This window comes from Perissodus microlepis, chromosome 16 (genome assembly GCF_051167445.1).
Source record: "Perissodus microlepis isolate ML-2025 ecotype Zambia chromosome 16, ASM5116744v1, whole genome shotgun sequence".
Classification (NCBI taxonomy): domain Eukaryota; kingdom Metazoa; phylum Chordata; class Actinopteri; order Cichliformes; family Cichlidae; genus Perissodus; species Perissodus microlepis.
The window spans coordinates 20,765,532-20,792,561 of NC_140476.1; the positions used below are offsets into that span (position 1 = coordinate 20,765,532).

The 27,030-nt window shown below is 39.4% G+C and overlaps 3 protein-coding genes across 13 annotated transcripts in view; 2 read left to right on the plus strand and 1 right to left on the minus strand.

Moving 5' to 3' along the window:
* pou2f1b (POU class 2 homeobox 1b) overlaps nucleotides 1–11,287 on the minus strand; it is a 21,221-nt gene extending 9,934 nt beyond the window's left edge. For 4 of the 8 annotated variants that reach the window (XM_084907621.1, XM_084907620.1, XM_084907619.1 and 1 more), the window contains exons 1-8: nucleotides 11,199–11,287; nucleotides 3,882–3,947; nucleotides 3,198–3,289; nucleotides 2,403–2,498; nucleotides 1,325–1,498; nucleotides 574–691; nucleotides 375–466; nucleotides 20–193 (exon numbers count right to left, since the gene is read on the minus strand). In XM_084907621.1, coding sequence (XP_084763747.1) covers nucleotides 20–193; nucleotides 375–466; nucleotides 574–691; nucleotides 1,325–1,498; nucleotides 2,403–2,498; nucleotides 3,198–3,289; nucleotides 3,882–3,947; nucleotides 11,199–11,244 — 858 coding nt within the window. In that variant the 5' untranslated portion in view covers nucleotides 11,245–11,287. Of the gene's footprint in view, nucleotides 1–19; nucleotides 194–374; nucleotides 467–573; nucleotides 692–1,324; nucleotides 1,499–2,402; nucleotides 2,499–3,197; nucleotides 3,290–3,881; nucleotides 3,948–4,285; nucleotides 8,940–11,198 lie in introns of those variants that run through there. The other 4 variants (XM_084907626.1, XM_084907624.1, XM_084907622.1 and 1 more) reach the window with 3 other exon arrangements.
* An 8,221-nt stretch (nucleotides 11,288–19,508) lies between these two features.
* On the plus strand, nucleotides 19,509–23,187 carry LOC146370849 (V-set and immunoglobulin domain-containing protein 1-like). The gene is made up of 7 exons (XM_084954588.1): nucleotides 19,509–19,554; nucleotides 19,830–19,996; nucleotides 20,587–20,800; nucleotides 20,908–21,072; nucleotides 21,188–21,304; nucleotides 22,199–22,322; nucleotides 22,449–23,187. Exons 1-7 carry the CDS (start codon nucleotides 19,509–19,511, stop codon nucleotides 23,185–23,187), a joined length of 1,572 nt encoding a protein of 523 aa, XP_084810714.1.
* A 3,262-nt stretch (nucleotides 23,188–26,449) lies between these two features.
* Nucleotides 26,450–27,030, plus strand: part of ildr2b (immunoglobulin like domain containing receptor 2b) — a 28,558-nt gene continuing 27,977 nt past the window's right edge. For 2 of the 4 annotated variants that reach the window (XM_084907914.1, XM_084907913.1), the window contains exon 1: nucleotides 26,450–26,612. In XM_084907914.1, coding sequence (XP_084764040.1) covers nucleotides 26,573–26,612 — 40 coding nt within the window. In that variant the 5' untranslated portion in view covers nucleotides 26,450–26,572. The remainder of the gene's footprint in view (nucleotides 26,613–27,030) is intronic. The other 2 variants (XM_084907917.1, XM_084907918.1) reach the window with 1 other exon arrangement.

Here is a 27,030-nt window from a genome sequence, read left to right on the forward strand (position 1 = left end):
ACTGACTCTCAGCACACACCTGCGTAAAGCCCAGTTTGATACGTCTCTGTTTAAAAGTCTTGGCAAACTGCTCCAGCTCCTCAAGGTCACTAGGTTCCTCCAGAGTGGGAGTATCCAACCGTTTGGGTGGCGTCTGACTGTGTGGCAGGGACTGAATAGGTGTGGTTGCTGTTGTGCGGGTAGGGGTTGCAGGCTGGAAAGACGAGAAATATAGCAAATGTGACTGTTTTTTAGGTTTAAAAAGAGTTAAAGAATAAATTATTGAGAATAAATCATTAAAAAAAACTTGTAAAGCTGTCAAATGTAAGCACTATCAGCGTAGCTAAAGACTATTTTAAAGCTAGTTTAAAAGATGTACTTGCATCATTACCAACCTGAGTTGCAAGGGTGATGCTTGGTTGAGTCGACAGGAGGTTAGGTTGGCTTTGAGGTAGTTGAGTTAGAAGACTCGGGGCTTGCAATATGCCTGAAGTGGGGATGATGGATGGAAAGGAAAGATTAAACAAAAGCTTCGATACCCATACTTGGAGTACATCTCTCCTTGTAATTCTGCAGCGCAACAGATCAACCTACCCTGCTGGGCCTGCGGAGCCTGTGAGATAATGAACTGAGGCTGCAGTGACGTGGCGATAGGGTGGCCAGGCTGAACCAGGACAAACTGGGGCAGACTTAGATTCTGCTGTTGTAAAGACTGCAAAAAATATGAAAACAACCATCTAATTGTTTATAAAGCTCACAATCCTAAAGACTTTGACACAACTTTGTTTCATGAAAAATTGTCCCACAATGTCTACATTTGTTCTAATCATGTGTAATTTGGTACAACCTCTACTTTTCTATTGCTCTGACAGGGTAGCAAACAAATATGTATTAAGCTATGTGTAATGTGTCTCCATATATTTATAAGTGTAGAAGTTCCATTATTAAAGTGCAGTCCTCAACTACTTTGATGAATAAACATCCTTGCCAAAGCCATTACCACAGATGTTGAGGACTATTTTGTTTGTAACAGTTCATTTTGTCTAAGAGAGAAAGCTCGAGTCATTTAGGTCATTTCCATGTTTTCCTCATTCTTTAGCTGCCTCGTTTGCTCCCAGAAAGGCAGTTTCAAATAATCCAATATGGCCTTCATACCGTTTGAAAAAAAACAATAGTGATATTTAATTTCACCACAGACTTTTCATGTCTATTGTTTGTATGTGGAAAGATGTTCAGCTTTACTTTTTTGTGTGTGTTGTGTAGGGCTACAAGCTTGCAAACACTTTATGGTACAACATTTTTCAGAGCTTGCAGGAACTCTGGCGCATAGGGGATTGAGCCTTACAGGGGCAATCTGGATGGGCTGTGACAGGGGCAGCTGGGTAATTGGTGTGGCTGCAGAGGCTGAGATGTTGTCCCCGGTGGTGCTGTTCTGCTGGTTGGCAGAATGCTGCACGGCAGCAGCCAGGAGCTGCACTTGGGCCTGCTGGAGAAACAGCTGCTGCTGCATTGGGCTCAACTGAGGCAGACAGGAGGAAAACAGAGAGACACGTAAGTGTTAATACAAGTAACTTATGATCATCAGATAAGTTAGTAAGTATGTCAGTGTTGTCACTATACTTTACTTCGATAGCCTTCCAAAGCTAGTACAATACTGCAGTGAAATATTAGAGAAATCCAATTCATGTGTGCATAATATTACTCACTAGAGTCTTGATATATTGGTTTTTCATCATTATGTATGATAAGACAGGCACTTTAATTACCCGTGCCTTGGTCTGGCTTTATGAACAGAAGCAGGTTGATCGGATTGTTTGATGCATTTGCCAACAATTGTTTTATTGTTTCGGTGGCTGCTCCAGTTCACTGAACTAGACCACAGCTCTGTCTATTCTAATTATACCGACTTGTGTTCATACACCTTTACAAATGATACTGAAACAGTTTTTTTAAATTATCATTTTAAATTTACCATGTCAAACTAGTGACTGTTTATGAAAACTAATCAACAGTATTGCACTTAGCTTTTAACAGAGGTATCAAAGTTATACTGAATAATGTGGCAACACACAAATGGTCCTCCACAGGCAGATGGAGACTCATGCAGCTGAGCCAGGCACAAGTGCAAATGAGCATGTTGATGTCATGTTCAAACTCAAATCCACATGCTGAGTAAACATTCAATCCTACATCGCACTGCAGCTGCATTCAACCATCCCTGGGCCATGGCTGGATATGAAATGTGTCATATGGCTGGTTTAATGGCGAGTGCAGAGACACAAAGACTATGTCTAACCACAGGGATGAACAGGCAGACAGGCAGAGAAGACGCCAGCTTCAGCCAAGTTATCGTTTCATCACCCAGCTGTGATTGACCGTGTGGGGGTGTCACCCCAAGGTACACAACCAGGGTTTTAACTTACTCCAGCAATCTGTCCCCCGGCCAACATTAGCTGGGTTTGAGGCAATACGCTCTGCTGGACGGAGGTCGGAAGAGCACCCGAGTCTTCCGACTTTGACTAGTGGGGGTGAAGCAGAGGGGGGGAGGCTTAGACGAGATCTTCTGAGTTTTAACTTCATGTCATTGTAGCCAACATGAAATTAATTAAAAGCAATTTCAATGAATATTCAATTCAGACATTAAGCACCGCTAAATTAAAAGAAAAAAAAAAAAAAAAAAAGCATACTAGTGAAAACAATGAAGCGTTCTATTTCCATGCTACCTGAGTGGCTTTCTTTAAATGAGTCTTTGGTCTTTGAACGCAGAGAGGAATTTGAATTAGAAAGGCAGCAATAAAGTGGGTATTTAAAATGTGCTGCAGCTTCAGAGACAAGAAAAGTGAAGTGAAGGGAGGGTGAGTTGAGATGCTAATTAAAATAACTGTTATGCAGTGCATGTAAATTCTGCATAGATTTGCATATTCTCGGCCATCTGTTTCCGAGCAACCACAGAGCAGCTAATTAGCATACAGGGTTGATTAATCTGCCTTGTTGCCAGGCGACACTGGGAGAGCCTGGCTCATTTAAATGAACTCTTTCTGCTTGTGCATGTTTGAGTGAAGATGAGCATACCTCTGTTCAAACTTCACACCTCATTTTCGAGGCTACAACAAATGTGTGACATTACACCAAAACCAAACGTGCTCCCACCACAAAAACAGGAAAACAAAAAGTTACTTAAAAAGGTCAAGTATGCAATGTTGTACACAGTGTGGTACCTGTTGGAGGAGGGCTTGTGCATGTGCATTAGTGATTGCACTTGTGGTGGGCACCGTCTGCCTCTGAAAATCCAACCCATTGGTTTGGATACCTGAGAAAAGAAAATTTGAATTTATGCCATGTGCTGTTTGACACAACGTATGCCGTAAAAAAAACCCCAAAAAAACACAACAACAACAAAAAAAACAAATTAAAAAAGAAAAAAATCACTGACAAGAGAAGAAGAATCCATTTTCAAATACGAGGAAAAACTCTAAAAACGTATTTTTATAAAGTGGCAGCATCTGTACTAGCTAACAAAATTATATATTTTAAGAGCATAAACAAACAATACTGTCAACAACATCAATTAATGTGTCATTACCCAGCAGGAGTACAAAGCTGTGCAATGAATCTGGATCTTCACTCTAAGCGTGTAATATTCAGACATATTGCGCTGTGAGGTAAATGCCTCATATGACAAAGAGAGCTGCTTGCAAGCATTTTTGGAAAGCTGCCATCTATGTTTTCAAAATGAGATCATACAAAGAGAAACAGCAGGGGGGGGTTCTGTGACTTGAGCTGCTAAAATGTCCAAATAATTGCTGGCTATGACTCTGAAACCTGTTGAATGAGGTGGTAAAACTAAACAAATTCTGATTTAAAAATGAAGATAACGGGAGAAAAAGCTGGAGATCACTCACCGGTGTTCCCGTCACCACTCTCCATTGCACATTTAGTAGTTTCTGACTGATTATTCACTTTAGCATCTGAAAGAGCCAGACAGAGACATGCTCACAGGCACTGCCGCCAAACAGAAGAACCTATTCTCTGATTTCAGGCGTACTTTCACTTTTGTCATCTGAGTACAACCATCACTGCACGTCAGGATATTTTTAATGAACAATAGCATTTCAGTCGCATTCATCATTTAAAGCAGCAAGCACTGAACAATACTAATCTCCAACAAACTAACAGAAAAAAACAACAAAAAAAACAAAATCCCAGCAGCAGATTCATGAGGTCTTAATGCAACATAATCACACAATGACATCGACCACCAGTGCAGTCCAGGTGAGCTCTGTTACAACCTCATCAAAAAACTCACCCGCTCTTGCTCCACCTGCGTTTTCCAGCATGGCTGCTGAACCTATCAAGTAAAACTGCCTGGGCTGGGCAAGCCCACCGACAGGGTGTCCGGCGCTCTCCCACCTCCTCCTCCTCTCTTCACTCTCCACTGGTCAGCAGTGAGCAGAGTTCAATACAACCAGAGTTACACACAGACACAGTGGCAGTGTCCACCGCACGGTTCACTGAGCAACACTGGGATACGCGCACTGAGAGAGCCAACAGGGTTTAGGCAAACAGCTCTCCGTGCCTTTCCCTGCTCGCGCTTTTCTTTTCGTATAGCTCTGCCCCTTTTTCTCTTTTACTGTGCCTACTGTGCACTCTCTCTCTACCGCTCCCCCTCTCCCGTGTGCCAAGATTGTCTGTACTTCTGAAAAAGTTCACCCTCTCCCTCTCTTGCTGGAATGAAACAAACGACAAGTGCAGCTGGCGGCCTCCTCCAACTCTGCCGCCCCCCCCCCTTCCTCCTCCAACTCTATAATGAAGCATAATCAGTATTCAGCTGATTAAAGCCGTATGCAAATCTGCCCCTGCCTCGTTAGCAATGCAAGGCTTTGAAGTCCTGCGAGCAACGCATTTCACACCGGGCTCTGAAAGCTTTCTGCATAATTTAAACCCCTATAAATATTTATCAGCTCATTAGCATATTAATTGGATGGCTTTTGGAGGACGATAAAAAACAGGGGAATAAGGACGATAGAGAGGAGAAGGAGAAAAAAAGTGCTCAAACTAGCACTTGGCGCAGCAGAGAGAGGGGAGGCAGCAGCACAACACCAATTACTGTGCGAATGCGGGCCTAAAAAGTAATTAGCTAAGAGCAGGTAAAGGGCTGAAGATATCCCAGAATGCACCATGAGGTGGTCTGGGTATGTTAGCAAGGTGGACTGCATTAATAGAACGTCTACGACTGCTCGCTCAGAACATCTCCAGGAGTCATGGAGACTTGGCCCAATTGCTAAAGGGGGGGTGGGCGCAAGAGGGGGGAAGCTCGCTCAATCGGAAATAAATAACTTCACATTAATCCACCACAAGCCTGTCATTACTGCTAGACCCCCTGTGGCTAAGGCATTCCACAGCGAGCGGCTACAGAAAGTGGGTGGCGGGCTGTTGCTGTGTACGTTTATGTTGTGCTTGGGGATTAGCATATTTAAATTAGCTTTACATTCCAATAGTATTTCCTTTGAAGCCCTTTTAAATTCATTTCCAACAAGCACCGAGTGCTAATACAGCAGGGAAGCGGCTCGGTTACGGTGCTGCACTGGTGTCCAGCGAGTCATAGCGACTGGACTGGAATGCATGGCTGTATTGTGGTCTAGAAGGGAAGGGGCTTACCAACTAAATCTACAACAACTGCTCCTGGCTAAAGCTCTAATCAACTTCTTCACTTATCCTCCTGCCTGACGAAAGGCATTTACATACTAGCTGACCAAGGGAAACAATGCCAAGAAGGCCCCAGTGGCTTTAACAAAGTACATACTGGAAAACAAACACACCTTTGTCAGCACAAGCAAGCCTTCACTCACCAAGGTATAATGGCAGCCATCTCTAAACTGCAGATAGATTTTTTTTGTCTGACATACCCCAAATAGCTCCAAACACAACCATTGCGAAGTATAATGTATATTTTAACTGAGTGGTAAATGGATGTTGTTCATTAGCGTCACCACTAAGATTTTGTTTCATTATCATTTAATCTGCCAATTATTTTTATTCCCAAAGCTCAAGATGATATCTTCAAAACGTCTGATTTTGACCAATGATTGAACACTCAAAAGTAAGAGGTTTACTGTAACTGAAATCCAAACAAATGAGAATCTTCAACCGATGAATATTCAGCAGCTTTTGTTACAAATTCCCACCACAACCAAAAATGTTACCATTTCATATACTTTCACACACGCACTGGAACCCTGAACTCTTCTAGATGTTAGTTTGCAAATGTCAGACACAGATTAGACATCGAGGTGAGAAAAGTCCAGGTAACAGTCACAGCTTGCGAGCAGTCATACTGCGTCTACTGCGCCTTGCCTAAACCACACAGACAACCCGAACACTATAAGAGATAACCCAGCTCTCTTTTTGTGCATCTCAGGACTTTTAAAGAAATTCAGAGAACACCGCTTACTGCTGCTAATCTGCTTGTGCCATTTTGTAGTTGGCAGCAAATAGATTATCTAAATAAGAGCGTACCCTTTATTTAAGAAAAGAAATAAATGCTCAGCAAACTTACCAGACTCTACTCCTCTTTCTGACTGTCCTCAACTCTCTGTCCAGCTCTACCCTCTGTGTTGCCACTGACTGATGACACTATTATGAAACATTTCTATAAGCACTTCATTCCTTTCTAATTAAGACTTGATTTGATATTTCTGAGGGTCTTTCTACATTCTTGGCCTTTTTGTGCTTTAAAAAATGATCAGATCTCTTTTGTGTGTCATTGTCCGTCTGCCAAATAAACACACGCATAGGCATCTTAACTATATTTTATAGAGCATGTTACTGTTTTTTATTTAACTTTATCTTAATATACACAATGACAGATGTCATTAGGTACTGGACTTGTAACAGACCAAACTGCTTGAAACTTTGTCAAGAATTTAAGTTGTGATAACTTTATGAATAGACTTCCCAACATATAAGCATTAGGAGACATAGCTGTTATGTTCCATTATGGGCAGAATTTCTAGTGGTACAATTAAGAAGGCAAGTAAGAGCTGTGTAGTATATCCTTTGGTGTAATTGTAATTCTATAATTTGTGTGAATGCTTTCAAGGCACATTTTTATAATAATTACAAACACAAACATATTTGTTTAGTTAACAACTCTAGGGACAACTGTTTTTAAAAAGGGTCAAGCTCCAGAAACACTGCTTGACCTTATATTCTTCGCTATGCACCCTGGAATGGGGGGAATTTTTGTCAGAAACCTCTGCTCTGGTTTGACAACCCCAGGAACTGGGGTTTGGACCCCTCAGTCCCCCACTATTGTTATTATGCTCACAAAGCCTCAGACCACACCAATAGCCTTCATTTATATGCTTCTAGAAAGTATACCTACACTTCTGTGTACTGATGTCCAGTGTTGAGCCTCCATACAATAGATTTTAGCCTGACTCAAGCCTATTGTTTACTAAGGTAGTTATGGGAAATGTCACACTAGCCTGCAAAGTCTCAAAGAGGCCATCTCAACAAAGTGCACATGAGAGGTTAAGAAATAAGTCTTCTGTTCTTGACTTAATGCAACCAAATGAGAAAACAAAGGAGAAGTAGAGACAGTTATCAGCAGTGCACTCCAACACATGTACAGCTACTTGGTTGAATGGGTTTGCAAAACCTTGCTGTGGAACAATGCTTTATACAAATACCCTGCAAAGAGAATTCTAAATAGCTATCTCATTAGTGCAGTAATATGGGATGGCTGGCTGAATACTGCAGAGCCGTTAATGTGAGTGGAGAGATTCAACTTGAGACAGAGTGAAACTTAATTAGCACATCCACATTCTGTCCTGCTACCTATATCCTTCATCTTAAATATAAAATACATCCAGACCACTTTTCCACATCTGGATCAGTCTTAAGTACGTAGACTGTTTTGGAACAGTATGGTGTACGGTTACGACAGATAATCATTCAGTTTGAGGCAATTAAAACTAGCCAAAAAGCTTTGTGGTTTAATGCAGCATCAAAATGAATACCCAAACAATTCAAAATCGCTTTTAATACCAGTCAGTGTATTAAACCCAAACAGTCTGACAACAGAGGGTCGAAGCAGCAACAGTGGACTGAGCTCACAAATGAGCCAAACACTGGAAGCAGTGTAATTTGATGAACAGTAATGGGGCTAACATCACTGCAAGCTACTGTGGTATCTCTCTAGGGTGGTCATTAGCCAACTGTCTATAGGCTAGGTGGGAAATTCAATCTAACCAAATTAAAGTGAAGTTTCTCAGGGACAACAACTCAGCTACTTCAAATAGGCACGTACAGAGGTTAGCCACATGAACCAGTACTACAGTCTGAATTAGGACACACATTCACCACTTAAGAAAACAGCACATGCATGAACATTTGATTATTAATGTGTTGTGTGTTTTACTTTTGTCTAATAGGAAAACAGTGCAGCCTTTTTCCTTTGAAAAAAAAAAAAGTATCCAGCTTCCTGACTGTTGACACAAGCCAACATTTTAATCTCATCTATTTAAAGGACGGGCATTATTGCAATGATATTTCAGTCTGGATATTTTCAGACAAAAGGCCTCTGTTTTCTTAACGTGCTTTGCATTATGTCGTGTTTGCAGCATTAAAAAAAGTTTTAATGAAATACAAATGTTTACTAATACTAGTGATCTTAATTATGTTAAGCACATGACAGTCATCATCAGGAACAATGTGACTACTTCCAATCTTTAGTATATAGAGTCTGATTTAATCTTCCAAATTAGTGTGTCGTTTGTCTTAAAAAGCCTCCGTTTTTACAGATAAAGACCAGCTGGAAACATCTGCTTTACCTTGCTGCACTATTTAATAAGGAATTGCTCTCTTTACCAGAGATCACCAAAAACAAAACAAGTAGTTACAACCCTGAGGGCACAAAAGAGCTCTTTTTTGGTTATAATTTTCCTCCATTTAGAAAAGAAAAAAAAAAAAAAAAAAAAAGAAAAAAAGAAGAAGTCGTCTGACTGGAGCTTTCATGGAGGCCTTCTCAGTACTTTGAGATGGCATGTCCTGAATTTATTACGGCGAATGATGCATTATTCATAACAACTGTGTTTACATCAATGAATATTCATGATGGAACTACAAGGCTGGAATGAGGGTGGAACTGTAAAACTGATTAAATGAGAAAAGTAGACTGAGTGTGAGGAAGACAGAATTACTTCTCGTATGTTCTTAAGTGCCCAAGTTTAATATGCAAGATTTTTTTTTTTTTTTTTTTTTTTTAAATGCAATCGAAGCCAATTCCAGACAGTCAAAATGCTAACAGACACATTAGAATGTAACACTTCGAGCATTATTTTGAATATTAAACCATTTATGGCCTTTCTTCTCAAACAATCTATATCTTTTAGATTCATAACTGTCTTGCAATATAGAAGGAAACTGCCTGTAATGCCTGTCTGCGCATAAAGTTGCTAACAATGTGGGCAAAGTTTGAAATGAGTGTATCTACATCGGAAAGAATTCAATCTTATTCAAGAATCCTTGACAAAAAAAGCAAACCTAAACCTTGTTTTAACTTGCTAAGGGACAATACGTTCCTCTGTAATTATAAGATAATGAGCCAGTTAGACCACTTAAAAAAAAAAGAAAAAAAAAAAAAAGACAAGAACCCTCCCCCCCTTCCACACACACACCTGATGTGTCACAAAATAGCTTTTCTGGCGCACTTTCTGAAATATAAAAAGTTGAACAGCAAAGATAATTACCTGCTCTTTACTGTTACTACAACAGACCTCAGACATGCTTCTATAAAACAAACTAAACAGCAAGCTCAGCTACATGGACTAAAGGAGAAAAAAAGTGCCATCAAGCTGTGTCTTGCCCGGCCATGAAAGCAGCAGAGTGAATAATAAGAATGCCCTGCCTGTTATTACTGTGGCCTTCCGGAAGTGGGCCTCACCACCCCTCCCTGTGCCTGGGGGTGGCGGGTGGGGGATACACAGGTACAATCTTTGAATTCAGCCCAAAAACGCCAGCAACAAACACGCATGACGCGTACAAACCCGGTTCTCAAAACCGTTACGTCAGGCGCAATTAAAAGCTGCACAAATAAATTACACACATTGTAATGAGATTGATTAGTTCGCCTGGCAGACCAGGACCAACCCGATGCCAGACTACTCCCACCTCAAGTTTAAAATAATAATATTTTTAAAAAAAGTGCTCCACCCAACTTTCGAACTGTTTAACTTCCGAAACAAAGATGTCAAACACATTCATCTCAACATCTTACTACATATGTATCTGTACTAAACTTAAAAAAAAATTACAAATAAAATCGCCGTGTACGTAAAGTTGACAAGTTGTAGCCAGTTAGCCGCTTGGAGGACAGCCGTATTCAAATGAAACACGGGAGGCCACATTTGAAAAGTCATTCGGCGTCGTGACACGGTATTGTGTTGACATGCATTTATTGTGTGCTCCTCGTCGACTGCTGTAACGCGCTGAACTCCGCACACTCTGGCTCAGGCAGGCAGGCCCCGCATGAATAACACAACAGGCTGTGCCGTGGCTCCGCTGCGCCGAGCACACAAAAGGCTGGGGCAAAACGCTCCGCTATAAAAATCACGTCGAGCACAAGCACTCCGAGCTGACTCCGTGTGTCTTTAACAAAGGGAAGGTCTGCTACAGTTGGATTAAATAACACCCTCCTCCCTTATAAACGACCCTTTGAAAACATACGAGCGCAGCCGCTGCCCGACTCGGCTAAAATGAATATGCAAACCCGTTTCAAAAGCTTCGGTGTGTGCATCAACACAAAGCCAAGCGCTAGCACGGCAGCTAACGCTAGCCAGCTAGCATAATCATTTCAATCAAACCGCGTTCGTGAAAGGTCTAAATATGTCATACATGAACCAGAGCCACGATGGCGATTACTAATAAAATATGCTAAATTGTATTTGTCGACAGAGGTATGAATATGTAGCGGCGTACAGCCGTCTAATCACACAAAGGGGGGGAGGCATGTTTCCATGTAATTTGCCGTCGCACTGCAAAGGCTCGTTTCCTCCTCTGTCAAATTACAGTTGGCTAGCTGTGTGTAAACTAAAACAGCGCCTAATATCGCCCTTATCTGCTAATCAATCTGCATTTCATCAGTATGCCGTTAACATAAATTGTGAGTAACACAGTTTGAATATGAGTATGAATATGTAAAATGCTGTAATCATTACCTGCTCCTGAACTCTCATCTTGACTCGCTGCTCCTCCGTCCGCCATTTTGAATATTTAACCCGAAATCCCAGCCCTGACACACACACTCGCACATATACACATACACAAATGCACGTGCACGTTTTCACGGATACCCGCATGCGCTCAGGGACCTGGTCTGGGGATAGTGGAGCGTGTTGTGAGCTGTGGCTTATTTACATACTTAAACAGGCATCTTGTTTTCTTTACACAATAATTTTTGAATTGAACAGGCCATGGGCGGATCACCCAGCGGACCTGCGCAGTATAATCGCGGAAAACATCAACACTAGCCCTGAAAATTGCCCAGAGCCATTTATGCTGGTTTGACTCACCACTTAAAAGTCAAATAAAACAAAATATACCCAGAGGAATTTAGAAAAATGCGTAATGTGTGACAACCAAAGTCATCTTAATCGATGACTCGGACACAGACTATTTCACAGAAATATCAGGAGAAATATTGTATTGCTATTTACTGGGGATTTATGAACTTGTATTGATGCTTTGTCTGCATGTGGTGCAGCAAAACAGTGATTAGACCGTCTTATTTCAAAAACATATACAAAGCATGAAGCAACAGAAGAACAATGCAAAGACTTTTTCTTTTTCATATATTTGCTTACTATCTCTGGTGTCATTGCTGTTTCTGTTTATTTATGGAAAAAGTAAACATGTAAATCAAGAACACATTTCCTTATATCCCCACCCCATACTGCATGTTGTCCATTGATCTATACCAGGATATATATCAAAATATACCAGGAGTACTTTGAATAACCTTACTTTATAGGGAAAAGAGTGTGCCTTTTTTAATTCTTAAATTAGACATATATATATATATATATATATATATATATATATATATATATATATATATATATATATATATATATATATATATAATTGTTGATTGCTTTTTTCTTTTTAAAGTGTCGTGCTTCTGAAATTCAATATTTCAGTTTTTAATGTTATCATTTTATCCCTTCATCCAGAGTCATGGTGGGCTTGTGTATACCCCAGGTGTTGGTATTCTTGGACTGGCTGACAGTCCATCACAGGGCTAATATAAAGAAACAGACAACTACACACTCTCATATCTACAATTGTGGTCAGACATTTACATACATCGAACACGGGGATGAATGAGCTTTTACTGGCTTCTTTGAACTTTTCATTTTCCAGGGTAAAGCATACATCTTTATTGACTTTGAAAAAATAAAAATTGGCTACACAAGTTTGAATTTGTTTTTGGATTTTCTTGAATCCACACAGCGTCAAAAGTCTTCAGCCTCAAACAGATACACCCCCACTAATATTTGGTGAAATGTCCCTTAGCATCTTGCACCTTGACCAGATGCTTTTGATAGCCATAAGCAAGCTTGTGGTTGGATATTTGATCGCTCGTCAGAATTTATAGAGTTCATTTAAAATTATTGGTTTCCTGGCACGGACCTGGCTTTTAAGCATAGCCCACATATTTTAATAATTTTAAGGTCTTCTTAAGTAGTACTTTAGTAGTGTTAAAAAAAATACCCCAGAAAAAGTAATGAAGCAACTTCTTTACTCAAGTGCAGGCTCTGAAGTGTACTCAAAGTAAGAAAGTAAAAGTTAATTTCCACCAGCTATTTTTGTGCAAAGCTCACTGAACATGTCATAATTAAATGATATTAGTATATAGGAAACAAACTTTATTTCAGTCTAAATTCAATTATAACAAAGGCACTACACATGAATCAGTTAAGTAAAACATGAGAGGAGAAAAAAATAAAAATTAGCTCTGTTTTCTGTTGCCTACAGTGTGGAGGGTGATTTTGCCTCTGACCAGGAAAATGGGAAGTGGGAAGATGTTAAAGTGGCATTCAGCAGGTGGGAAACTCTAAAATCAGTTTTAGTGGCTTTAGTGACTCACAGCTCAGAATAATTTCTATTGAGAGCTGCAGCAGATTTTCTTTGTGTACAGGCTGTGATGAGCTGACCTGTGCTGCTCTGAGGTTTACTGTGCTCACCTGAATTATGCAAATTCTCTAATTAAGATGAAGGAACTGACCTCCCAGCCCATTGTTTCTTCAGTGGTGCTAAGTTTCAGTCATTATGCAAATGTACTGTTTATAAGGTTGGGGAAACCTGCAGTCAGCTGAGACTGAAGAAGTCACTTGGATGAGTGAGGAAACGTTTCTCCCACCGAAAACGCTACGTCCAGATGAACAGAATCAACGTTTGGAGATTTACTTACCGGGATGATTGAGCATGCATCAAGACGCCCTCACCTGAATTCAACAAAATGTAAGCATTCATAAGTCCTCCATATGACACTATAAGGTTGGTATGAAGGTGGGATTCAGTAAATGAATCTAAGCAACATCTCTGCTACACTTGATGTGATCTAACTCTGACCATGAAACCACAGCCACTGTCCACCGGTCACACACAGTCCTTTACTGTGAATAACCACAGTACTGCAAACTAACCTGTTTATCCTGCACTAACCTGCAGAGTCTTCTCATGCAGTCTTTAAATCGCACAGTTAGTCTGCAACAGGTTGTTGTGCAGCACGTTTCAGTACATGAAAAAAAACATGTCACACGTAGAGACCCAATATCTAATTTTAAAACATGAGGACTTACATGTAAGCTTTACATTTACCACTGAGCAGTCCTTGCCTTTAATATGACCTCCCTTCTTCCTCTTTCTTTCTCCATCGTGGAGTGAAGTTAGGTCTCGTTTTTTTCTCTTCCTGTGAATTACAGCAGCTGGACCTTTAAGCTAGCAACACACTGTGTGACAAACTGTAGACACAGTTTGTGTGTTTAATTATGTTTGTTGAGCTGATAGAAACGCTGCATTTAAAATGACCTGCCACTTAAAAAGCATCACTCCCTTTATGTTCTTCTAGCTACTCTTTTGTGGGGCTAGCTTGATGTTGAAGGCCTACAACTGCATCTTATGGACGATGTTGTGCTAACTTTGCCTGTTTTGAAAATGTAAGGAATAGAAAGTACAGATATTTATTTAAAAATGCAGACAGTAGAAGTAAAAAGTTACCCGGAAACAAAATTACTCAAGTAAACTACAGATACCTGAAAATGCAGGGCAGTTTGAAGGCCGTTCCAAGATCCAGATCCATTCCAGATCCAGTGCGTTTGAGGTCACTGACCTGTTGTTTTTTTTACCCAACCATGTCCCAAGTTTAAATTGTCTAGCTGCTGACTTCATATACTTAATTATTCCATCCACTTTGTGCACCGTACCAGTAGGACTGAGAGCAAAACAGCCCCACATCATGATGCTACAGTTTGATAACAAAGTTGGAAAGCCTCATTCACATTCCTTCAAACATACCTCTTGTTATTGTAGCCAAGTAGCTCAATCTTTGCCTCATCTGACCATAAAACATTTCTCAAGAAGGCCTTTCCATGTGGGCAGCTGCAAACTTCAGCTGAGCTTGAAGGTGCTGATTTTGGAGCAGGGGCTTCTTTCTTGGTCTCAGTTCGCGATTTTGTACAACTTGCTTCACAATGGACAGTGAATCTGGTGTTCCGGAATTTTCCAGTTTATGGCAGGTATGAGCCTCGGTGCTTCTTGGGTGGTTCCTGAACATCATAACCAATTCCCTCTGCTCTGGGAGTGACAGTTTGGCTCTTCCTCCAGACCTCGGCAAAGTGGTGACAAATCTGAAAAACTTGTACTTAAAGTTAAAGTGGGTTAGTGTTATGCTTGTCATATGCTCATGCTACATGCTGATTGTCCTTTTTTCTGTGAACTCACTGTAAAAAACCAAATTATTGTAACTGTTTATCTGGTACTTAATTACTTTGGTGTAGTATTAATTTTAATGGCAGGAGACTTAATCAATGTGAGGACCTGTAAAAAATAAAATAAAATCTATGCACTCCTTCACATTTTCCAAACCTGTCCAGTGGACTGGAGTGCAGCCTTTGCTGGGCCGATTCTGGCCCCCGAGCTGCATGTTTAACACTGCTAGCATATAGTATATAGGCAGCTCTGAAAAAACATTTTGCTTCAGCTGATTAATGTCAGGGCTCTGCGTGCGGGCAGGTGGAGATGTGGATCCAAGTGCAGGACTCAGAGACGGAAATGTAACTGAAAACCACAGCTTTATTGCTGGCATCAAACAAAAATATGAACTGAACAATGACACTGACAACTGAAACACACAGGCATAATTCTGAGGGTACGATGCAACAGGGAACACAGGAAAACACAGGGCTATATACGCAGGGTGGTAATCAGGGAACGGGCAACAGGAGGGAGACACAGCTGGGAGGTGTTGGACTAACGAGACAGGGGGAGCAAAGCTGCACGCACTGACATAAGACATAGACCTTCACAATAAAACAGGAAACAAGAAAACACTAAACAAAGACACAGCGAGAGACAGAAAATGACACATGGAACTGAACTACACATGAAACAACAAATCATTAAATACGGATACACAGAAACATGAAACTAATAATAATCTATCATCATCATATCCATCACCACCACCGCCACAAGAGACTGAGAAAACAATCCATAACACCAAGATAAGTGAAACACAAAGCACCAGAGAAACATAAAGAATAATCCATCATTCAAAAAATAAACCAAAACATAACAACTCAAAATACTGGGTCAAACTGACCCAGAACCGTGACAATTAATCAGTAACAGAAAAATAAATAATTTACCTACTGAGAAATAATACCTTATTTGTCTTGGAAAGTTTTTGCTCTGGATTTATTTACCCTCATTCTTTCATTTTGTTTTATTTTTCACAACTAGATTTCGACTTTACTTGAGTATTTTATACTTAATTTATTCTGACTCCTATTAAACTGTCAAACAGCACCAGCAGGAAAATGTTCACTAATAGAAGTAAATGGGTCATTCCTAGTATTTTGTGACATTCTAATGAGAGAATCTAGTGCATTTTGTGTCAGTACTAGTCAATACTTATTACTAATGGCTTAAATTATCAACCCTAGTCTACCATATAACACAATTATATGTATCCAAAATATTTTTTTTATAATAATCCCTCTGATTTTTAATTAAACATGTTTGTTCAGTTTTAGTTATCAATATGTTATAAAATTAAGACAATTTCCATAACAATTTCCTTATTTATAATATTCTATACCAACAACTATTGTTGCTATCAATACAAATCAGGATGTTTCAATTTTTTAAAAATAGGTTATATCCATGAACTCCTATCCATCCCTCCTGTTACTCTTACAGAAGTCTTTCTGATCAGGTCAGTTAACTGTTCATCTAGTCATATAACTCACAGGAAGTAGTAAAATATTATTGAAGGGAGATCTGCAAGAGCCAGAGTAAGTATCAGTCTTTGCTCAACCTTCCTCCCCGCCATATTTCAGAATGGTTCACAGAGTTAGTAAAGTGCAAAATGTCCACTCTGTTGCATTTGTTTCCAGAATAAAGTGATCATATCTGATATGGTAGATACACTTTAAAAAAACAAACAAAAAAAACCCATCTTCTGTGTTACTGACGACCTGTGTCACTGTTTTGCACGGTAACAGAGTGGATGCACAGTAATAATCATAGTGGTCAATTGACATGCTCTGCACATTTTTGTGTGCATTTTTAATTTACTGATATTACAACATGTAGGAATTTAATTAAATGTTCAGTACATTCAAATAGTATTCATAGTTTGGTATCTAAATCCTAATATTGTTGGACAGCGTAAAAGTGTAAATGAAAATAAAACATTCTGGCATGATGGCTGGGCTGTTACAATTCCCATTTCAGCTGGTTCAATACAGTTCAGTTTTATTAATATAGTCAAAAGGTGTCCAAATAAAGCTACTTTCACTTATTCCCTTGTCACAGCACAAGTTTTCCACTGGACACCCTTCCTGGCGTAACCCCAAGGAGGATTTGTGTCTCTGACTAGAACTGAACCAGATACCTTTGTGCTTGCCAAGTCATTGTGTAATTCACTACACTATAGAGCCACATTCAATAATACAGGTGTCCAAATAATTCTGTTTAAAATGTTGCAAAAGCCAGATGTTGCAAGCGGAAAACATGTAGCATACCTTTCAATTGTACATTAAATGCCTGAAATGGTAACATGTAGATGAAATTTAAAAAAACAAAATGCAGAGAATGCAATCGCAAACCCATATTTTATCTATTTTAATACAACATAGAAAACATTAAATATATCAGCTAATTTTAAATGAAATGGCAGCAACGGATCACAAAAAGCCAGGATGGAAACAACAGAAAGTTGGAAAAGAAAGTAGTAGCAAAAATAATCAGATGATAGAACATTTTTCTGGGGGCAGCATGACAACTTCAAACTTCAGCCATGCCCCTTTTCATATAAGACTTGTTTGCAAGCAGCCTGTTAAAATAAATTTGCAGAATAAAGTCAGGGTCATTTTAACACTTATGTAAATATGAAAGTGATGGTACATTCAAAACACTAATTATGAACATGAGAATGTTGTGTAGCAGCGGCCGGCATTACATGGAGAATTTGGACAAAATTAATTTAGCATTATTAATTTTATAGAACAATTCAGAATAAATTATTAAATCATGGAAATTAGTTTATTATTTGTCCCGTCCTACCTGAGCCTGCTTGGGCCACATGATTCTTCCTGTTAAAACTTTTTTCTTTCCCACTGCTGCCGAGTGTTTTTTTCATAGGGGTTTATATGATTGTTGGGATTTTCTCTGTATTATTGTTGGGTCTTCCTCTTACAATATTAAGCACCTTGAGGTGACTGTTGATGTGATTTTGTGCTATTGTAAATAAAATTGAATTGAACTGAACTGAACTGAACTGAACTGAACTGAATTGAACTGAATTGAGCTGAATTGAACTGAATTGAATGTATCATGAGAAAATAAACGTGGCAACCTGCAGGGCTCATGGTCCGACCACTGTACCTAAGCAAACTGAAACCAAACAACCTCTGGCTAAGCAGATAGCACAACACAGAAGGGCTAACTCATTAGGCCAGGCAGGGAGGAACACTGGTTTCAGCGGGGAGTCAAGGAGGCCATATATGTAAAAACTGAAAGACCTTCTCTGAATTGAGGAGGGGCCTAAGAGTTCATCTTTCACCATCTTACAATGCTGTGATTGCAGGAATTCCCTGAGTCTCTGTGAATGGTACTCATGACCATTGATCAGTGGTCATTGATTGGTGGCCATTGATCAATGGTCATTAATCAATGGCCGTTGATCAATGACCACTAATCAGTGGTCATAAAAATTTGCAGAATTATGAGCATAAAACTGACCTCACAGCCTGTTGTTCCTTCAGTGGTCCTACTGTGAGTTGTTATGAAATGTACTGTTTATAAGGTTGGGGAAACCTGAAGTCAGCTGAGAGTGAAAAAGTCACTTGGATGTTTGATGAAATACTTCTCCCACTGAAAACGCTACATCCGGGTGAACAGAATCAACTTTTTGTAGGAACTATTAGATTCTCTCACACATGAAATGACTAAAGCTAAACCTCAGTGGTTAAAGCTTTCAACCTCACACGTATGAAAGGCTGAATACTTTAGGACTTCATTAGTCTGTAGGACTGCATCATCAAGGGCTGCGTCTGAATGCCACAAAGCCTCTGACCGAGCACACTGTATTATAGCAAAGGTCACTTCTTCCTCCCTGCACAAGTGCCTCATACAGTAATTTCTTTTTCAAGCAGCTTCAGCTTCAGCCAACACAAAAAGAGGTTAATTATTTGTTCAATTACATTCATTTGCTTTTTATGTTGGGTGTGCTAGAGTAGCTGCTGGATGCTTGTTATAAAATGTTCAATACAACACTGCATCCTGCAGGTTAAACTGAGCACAACAGCAGCTGCTGACAGACAATCTCACTTTCCAGGAAGGTCAAAATTTCAAAATCCATCCAGTTTTGTAAGTTAATAATACTGAAACACTTGAGAGAGACACATGAAGTTTTTTGTTGTTTTCTGTTGTTTTGTTTACATCTGTCCATCTGTCTGTATGTTAAATTGAATATAAGCTCTTTTTCATGTGTATTCCCTGCTTATCACTTTCAGCTCTAGTTTCTAGGTTTAATCAAAAGTGAAACAGATCAGTGATTGGAGCAGAGGTGACATGTGACTTGTAGCTGCTAATTTATTACCTGGAAGAGTCAACTTCTTTACACCTGGGAGTTCACCGTGAAGGTTAGGCGGGCTCTCGCTCTTGGACTGAAAGCATAAACTTTCATTTTTTTTTTAAGTTTTTCTGGATTTTTAAAAAATTCTCTTTTATAATCGACGATGGACAGGCAGCTTGTATGGGCAAAGCTGTTTCTGATACTCACAGGTACGCTTTATGCTTTGTTTTTTCACTTCTGTGAAAACCATTGCCACACCTTTATGGTATTATTGCCTGTGTTAATCATTAACCCAACTTCTTGCTACTCACCTGGAACAGGATATCGTTTTACTCAAAAGAGACATTCAGATTTTTCTTTTCGACAGCTGCCTTGAAATAAATGTAAAAGTTTGAGTTGGTCATATTCATGAAACTAGTTTTTTAAGTGATCATTAAAGAAGCACAAGAAACTAAAAGACACTGGTCATTCATTTTTATTCCAGTGCTGTCCTGCTGCAAGAGTATTCAGGTGTCCATTCCAAAAAATGAATATGAGGCTGAAAAAGGAGGCAGCATTGACTTGACCTGCTCCTGGGTCCCTGCAAATCCTTCATTGACCGACTATATACTCACATGGGAAGTCTTCCCAGAAATTACTGGAGACCCAATGGTAAGAAGGGAAATTACTGCACTAAATACTAAATATATGTTTATGTAGACCCTTACTGATTTTACTCAAGATTTCGGGCTGTTTTGGGATTATAGTATTAATATATAATATAATATAGCATATAGTATAGTCTTAAATGTGCTATAGTCTTAAAACAGACAGTTACAGTTTTAATAAAATAGAATTTCTATGAAAAGAAAAGTGTGTTCTACACTTTACTTGAATGTAACATGGTTCCTTCCTACTCATATTGTAATGATTTTGTCCCACTGGATAACGAACAGGTGAATGACTCATGTATGGTTTCATGTGTATAAACTACTCCTTCACCTATCAGATAACCCAGAAACAGGATTAAGTCTACATACAGCTTTTATTTGCCCAAGCTGGTAGTTTCTAGTTCCAGGTTGTTCCTAAAACAGTGCGTTTTACCTGTATAGAATAAAATCATACATATGCCTCATTTGCATGCCGTAAAGGGCTTTACGGGCTGTTCTGCATGTAACCCACTCTATCTTGTAATATTTACAAATATTACTTCCATAATTAAACTAAGCAGATATCTTATGCTTGTTTTTATTTTTCTCAAGAAACCTGTGGCTACTGCATGGTATGGCAAACCAGTTGAAATTTCCCCAGCTTATGAAGGCAGAGCATCCTTGGACGTTGACCCTAACACTCGAGTGAGCACACTGCATTTAACACAGCTCACCATGCAGGAAAACCGCCATTTCCAGTGCAGTGTCCTTATATATGGTGACGATGATGGAACAACACGTACCACCACCTCCCTTGTGGTCCTGGGTGAGAATTAGCAAACTGATAGATTAGCCTCTTACACTCCAAAATACAATCTCAGAAATGACGTAAAATCAAAACTGTTGTTTATGCTAACTGTTTTTATCTTGTAGTCCCTCCCTCTCCACCAATCTGCAAGCTTCAGGGAAGTGCAGAATATTTTCAAAATGTTACACTCACCTGTTTGTCTGAGGAGGCATCCCCAGCACCCACCTACGACTGGAAGAGCTTTAGCGTCGACAACAGTCCCAGACAATTTCCACCTAAAGCAACTCAAAGTATGCTCTTCTACTAGCAATATGTCACTTTCAAGTGCTCTGTGTAAATACAGCAGATTGGAAAAAAAGGCATTACTCGGCACTGTTTCAGCTAATCTTTGTCATTATGTTTCAGAGGATGGAGTCCTATCTCTCTTCAATATAACAAGGGAGACATCTGGGTACTATATTTGCACATCACAAAATCGAATTGGTTCTGCCAGCTGCAACTTTACTTTGGCTGTGATGCCTGGTGAGCATTCCAACTTCTTTTAATTCAGTTTTGCAGTTTCCACTTCTCTTCATTTACACCAGCCGCAACAGTTGACTGTTTTGGAACAATGTTTCTTACAAACTCATTAGAGACCAAGATGACATCTTAGTTGCAAATGTAGTATTTACCTTCTAAATATGGGAGTGTGGGGGCTGGGGATTGTTATGTAGAGCTGAGTTGACATTTTTGGTTATTCCCTCAAAATTCAGACACATATAATTCGAACAGAAATAAATAAGTCAGAATTTCATGATACCTAGTTAGCTGAAATTGCGAGATACTAACCCCGAAATGCTGATATATGACAAAATAAACGAAACAAAAATGGAAGCGCTTTAAGCCTGCATTCTTTTTAATGGCCACCAGGGGGCAATAGCTGTGGTTAATAAAAATCTTCAGGTCCTATAGAAGTCTATGAGAAAGCAGCTTTTCGCTTGACCTTTGTAAACACTTTCCTGATGTGTATATGGTCTCGGTCACTCATTTTGGATCATATTAAAGAAAACATTGAGCCATTTTGTAAACTTTGTCCAGTCTTAGTTTCAAAGAGTCTTAGTTTTTTTGGGGTACGTTCATTGGCTAACAAGTTGTGGTTGACAAGCCATCACAGTGAGTGCAGAGTTCTCATTACATTATAAAAAGAAGCAGCTTGTCTGAGGACTGCTGCCATATTGACATATTGGTCATCATTTTATTATTTTACCATGACCATGTGATTTAAATTGCCTGACATAATAATTGAAATAATTGCAATTGAAATCCACCTTCTCCAAAACATAACTTGACAATCAGAAATAGCTCAAAGTTAAGCTTTAAACCCTGGATGAAAGGTTTAACCCTGAATTAACTATATTAACTTACTTTTTTCTCCAGCCAGCATGAAAATTGGGTCCACAGCAGCTATAATAGGAGGAGTCCTCGCAGGGCTCCTGGTGGTGGGGATTCTCATCTTCTGTCTTTGTCGGAGAAGGAGCAAGAAGAATAAATATCCTGAGGGGTACGTACTGTGTGTTCTGGATTTTTCTGTCATTGTAAGTTGTTTTAAACAATTTTTGATTAAAACAATTATTGAAAGTATCTCAGTCAATCAACCATCCAGCTCCTTCCTGTGTTTGTCTCCTAGTTCCCCTGAAGAAATGAGGTATTACGACCAAGATGCTGCTGAAGGTGAAGAACCATACTCGGACGACAAGTCAAACAGCGAGAAAAAACAGGCCAGCCAGAATGAGGATAATGATGTGGCACCTCAAAAAAGTGTCGAAGAAGTTGTGCAGAAGTTTGCAGATGATCAGTACAGTTACAATAGCAGCAAAGAAAGGTATGAAGGCAAGGGCAGTGATATAGACTCTCACCGGTACCAGGACGACCAGCGTGACCATTATGGTGGTAACCGGGATCGTCTTGATGATCAACGCGAACATTACGGTGGTAGTAGAGATCGCCTCGATGATCAGCGCGATCGTTACGGTGGTAGTAGAGATCGCCTCGAGGATCAACGTGATCGTTACGGTGGTAGTAGAGATCGCCTCGATGATCAACGCGATCGTTACGGTGGTAGTCGAGATCGCCTCGATGATCAGCGCAATCGTTACGGTGGTAGCCGGGATCGCCTTGATGATCACCGCGAACGTTATGGTGGTAGTCGAGATCGCCTCGATGATCAGCGTGATCGTTACGGTGGTAGCCGGGATCGCCTTGATGATCAACGTGAACGCTATGGTGGAAGTCGTGATCGCCTTGATGATCGCCGTGACTATTATTGCGGTAGCCGAGATCGCCTTGACGATTACAGTCGAGATGACCGCGGTGATCGCTATGGTGGTAGCCGAGATCGACTTGATTACAGTGACAGAAACCAGTAAAAATATTTTACTGCTTAAGTGAAACCTGCAAAATGAATGAATGTCTTTTGCCTTGTCTCCCTCCCCTCAGCCCCAGCTGGTTTCTTCCTTTTAAAAGGGAGTTTTTCCTTCCCACTGTCACCAAAGTCCTTTTTCATAGGGGGTAATCTGATTGTTGGATTTTCTCTGTATTATTATAAGGTCTTTACCCTACAATGTTAAGCGCCTTGGGACGACTGTTGTTGTGATTTGGCGCTATTTAAATAAAAGAAAACTTAATTCAATTAAATTGAATGCATCATAAGAAAATAGAAATAGCAACCTGGAAGGCTCATGGCAAGACCACTGTAGCTTTACGGTGGCCCCTAGAGACAAAGCACGTACAAACTCCAAAGCACATACAAAGTCCGAAGCACGTACAAATTCCGAAGAATGTTGAAACTCCAAAGCATGTACAAACTCCAAAACAAATGCAAACTCCAAAACACAACGGAAGTGCTCCAGGACGCTAGGGGCAGTGTTGAGCTTCTCTCTGAGCAAAGCACACTGACTGTTAGCTAAAGTCAGATTTGACTCCAACATAAACCAAGCGTTCATAGTAATTAAAAACAAATCAAACAAACAACAGTTTGCACACTACCTTTCTTATAAAGCGTGGTTGTTCTATCCTTGCAGGTGTTTTCCGCCGGTATCCAACTCCATGTGTTTGCAACAAACTTGCCGTTTTGCAAATCGAGCTCAACACTGCCCCTAGCGTCCTGGAGCACTTTCGTTGTGTTGCGTTGCATTTGTTTGGGAGTTTTTACGTGCTTCGGAGTTTGTACGTGCTTTGTCTCTAGGGGCCACCGTAGATAGCTGAGCTAACTGAAGTCATTAAATTGAATTTTGATTACTACAAAACTGCGCAAAAGTCTTGAGTCACCCCTTGTTCTCCCCCTGAAGGGAGAGAGTATGCAATCGAGTTCACTTGTCTGTTTGTCTCCTTGTTAGCAGTCTATTGCCAAAGTTGTCAAGATATAATCTTTTTTTATGGATCATCTTCAAACTTCACAACAATATACTAGGCCAACAAAAAGCACCTAACTCACAGATTAATCCAAAGGGAAAATTATAAATGCATTGTTTAACGCCTTTCTACTCATCGGAGCAAGTGCTTTTTTACTACAAGTTTCATTAACACACATTCATGAATGTTAGAAACAGCGATTTCTAACATTCACCCATATTTAATCAAATTCCAATGGATACATCAGAGGCAACTGAAAGAGTCGGGAAGAGTCAGGTATTGATCCATTGTCCTTCTAATCAGTAGATGACTAATTCCATCATCTGAGCCACAGCCGCCCCAGTGTGTTGGCTGCAGGCAACTTAGCAAAGAGCCAATTTGAAATTGCATCATTGGGCACTTTGTTACTAGCAGGCTGTAAAAAAACAAAAACAAAAGAAAAAGAAAACATAATTTGATTTCATTAGTTTTCTGTATTAACTGGAACTTTAGACCTTATTGCTAACTCCGTGACCAAACAAATTTCAGTAAGTTTGTTTTACACAACTTTGCTGTAATACACCATCACATGATCAGATTTTCTCGAAGGACATTGATTTGCTGTGAACATGGCATATATAACAAATGTATTAGTGTTAATTTTCACAAAAGGTTTGATTAATCCTTGAATCCCATGTTCAAATTTATCATAAATGTTAGTTTGTTGTTATTGATACATTTACTGCCATTATTGGTCAGTTCGTGCATTTTTTACTTGCAAAATGTGTTCTTTTTGTATTTTTCAGTTCAGCTCCTTTTTATGCTTGAGATGAAAGTGTATGCTGTTAGCTATTTTTCTAACAAAAATTACTAATTTGTTGTTTCTTCTTGTTCATTATTTTAAACTAAAAAGGCTGTTTTATGGTGTTATATAAAACCAAAAATTGTGATTCGACTGTTTTGCTCAACTCTTGTATTGTGTCAGAAAATAAAATCATTAGCAAACTATATACTGTGGGATGGCTTTTTTTGTTCACAAATTGAGCTTGTGCATCTTAATATTACATGTGTTTATGCAACACTAAATAAAATCAAGTATACACAGAAAAAATTGATATTGTGTACTTCCTTATTGCATATGTTCGGCCCTGCCGAGTAGTTGGTTAAAAAAAGGTTTATTTCTCAAGGCTTTGTGTGTACACATAATAGCTCATAGCTATAAAAGCTATTTTAAACCAAAGCAAAAATACTGACCAGGTCTTTCAGCTACAGCATCCTGTGATGCTGGAGATGAATGTGACTCTCTAGACCCTATTGTAGTCACACATTCAAAGTTGAGTCATTTTATTGCTTCATCTGCCTTTGTTGGGCTAAAGAAACCAAGTGATTTGTATGGTGGGTCTAACGGTGTTGCCAGCGACATAATTCTCATTCTTTGGACTTTTTGTGATTATTTCTGTCCTGGATGCATTTGCATTTTGCCGTCATCTGCCGTGATCAAAATACTGATCAATAAATAAACAAATAAATTAATAAACAATATCCATATCTCCCCTCCAGAAATGTTGCAGATCACACCAGACCACACCGTTTTCCTTCAGCGGCACACAAACTGAAATCAGATGACTGTTGTGGAAGTTTGCAGGAAGAAGAAGAAACATATAGGTTTGATGTTTTTTTTCTTTCTATCCACATAGTGTTCAGATAACTAAAGAACTTTTGAAATGGAAAAAAGACATAATGGTAACTGTAATGCAATTACTTAATTTAGTACAATAACAGTTACATTATTGGATTGCTGAAAAATGTAACGCGATTACAGTAATGTGATTAACATCTAATACTGTGCACTAAAATTAGTTCTTCAACTTCTTTGGTAAATTCTGATCAACATGATTAAGCCTTTGCTTTAGGTTTGATAACTTAAGCATTGAAAAACTGTCAATCTGATGTTAAATCTGATGTTAAATAGGTGATACAAATGAGTAGGTTGCTTTTACGATTGTAATGTGTATATAATCGAACTGAGATTCACTAAGGTGAAAAGGGTTGAATATGTTTGCAAGCAGCATATTCCATTAATCTTAATTGTAGGGAACTGTATGTATTATGATTGGGGCTGAGCCACCCTAAAAGTTTGAGCCTAGAATCGCCCCTGCAGACCCTTCTAATCAACCTAATGCAGGAGCCAAAATTATCTTGCAACCCAGACACTTATGACATAGGCTGTTTTTGTGCCGAAATTTTAGGCTGAAGTTGTCTTAGAGCGGTGCAGTGTTTGTGCTGAGCCTCACCTCCCTGAGAAGTGGTACAGTCCCGTTAGACGCAGTCAGAGTCCGGTCTGCAGCAGACGCAGTTAGCGGAAAACGACATGACCAACAAACGGTTAAACTACTCGTTACTGTAAAAACGGACAATATAATGAACGTTTACCGGCTGGCTATTTTTTTGGGAGCCTCAGGTAGGTCTTACCTTCTAAAGTAAAACGTTAAAATGTGTTTTCTTTTCGGCTAAAGCGCAACAGGTTGATCCCATGTAAACTCGGTGCTTATCCCAGACCCAGGGGCTACACGGGACTCAGTAAAGGCTTCTTTTTGTTTTATTTGAGTGAATAAAGAGAAATAGATTCTCAGTTACAGCGATGGTTTGCTCCATTAACATTTATAGAGCAACCCAAGTAATTATTTTCTGGTATTTAATGCTGTTTCGATCGTATGTTGTGGTCCTAAGATGTTTTACTGATTTGTGGGTTATAGCTTTGCTATTACAGGCACTTCTTTGTGCTGTGGTGTTTTCTATAAAAGTACTTTTTTGGAGTACAATAATAAATACTACATGTATTTTAGCTGTTTTCAGGTAGATGTGCTTGAAAAAAGGCA

Excerpts from the sequence above, each read along its gene's own strand:
- LOC146370849 (XM_084954588.1), top strand. The coding sequence starts at position 19,509 with ATGGACAGGCAGCTTGTATGGGCAAAGCTGTTTCTGATACTCACAG. Across the intron at positions 19,555-19,829 it reads GCTGTTTCTGATACTCACAG|TGCTGTCCTGCTGCAAGAGT; the intron begins GTACGCTTTATG and ends TTTTTATTCCAG. Across the intron at positions 21,073-21,187 it reads TCCACCTAAAGCAACTCAAA|AGGATGGAGTCCTATCTCTC; the intron begins GTATGCTCTTCT and ends ATTATGTTTCAG.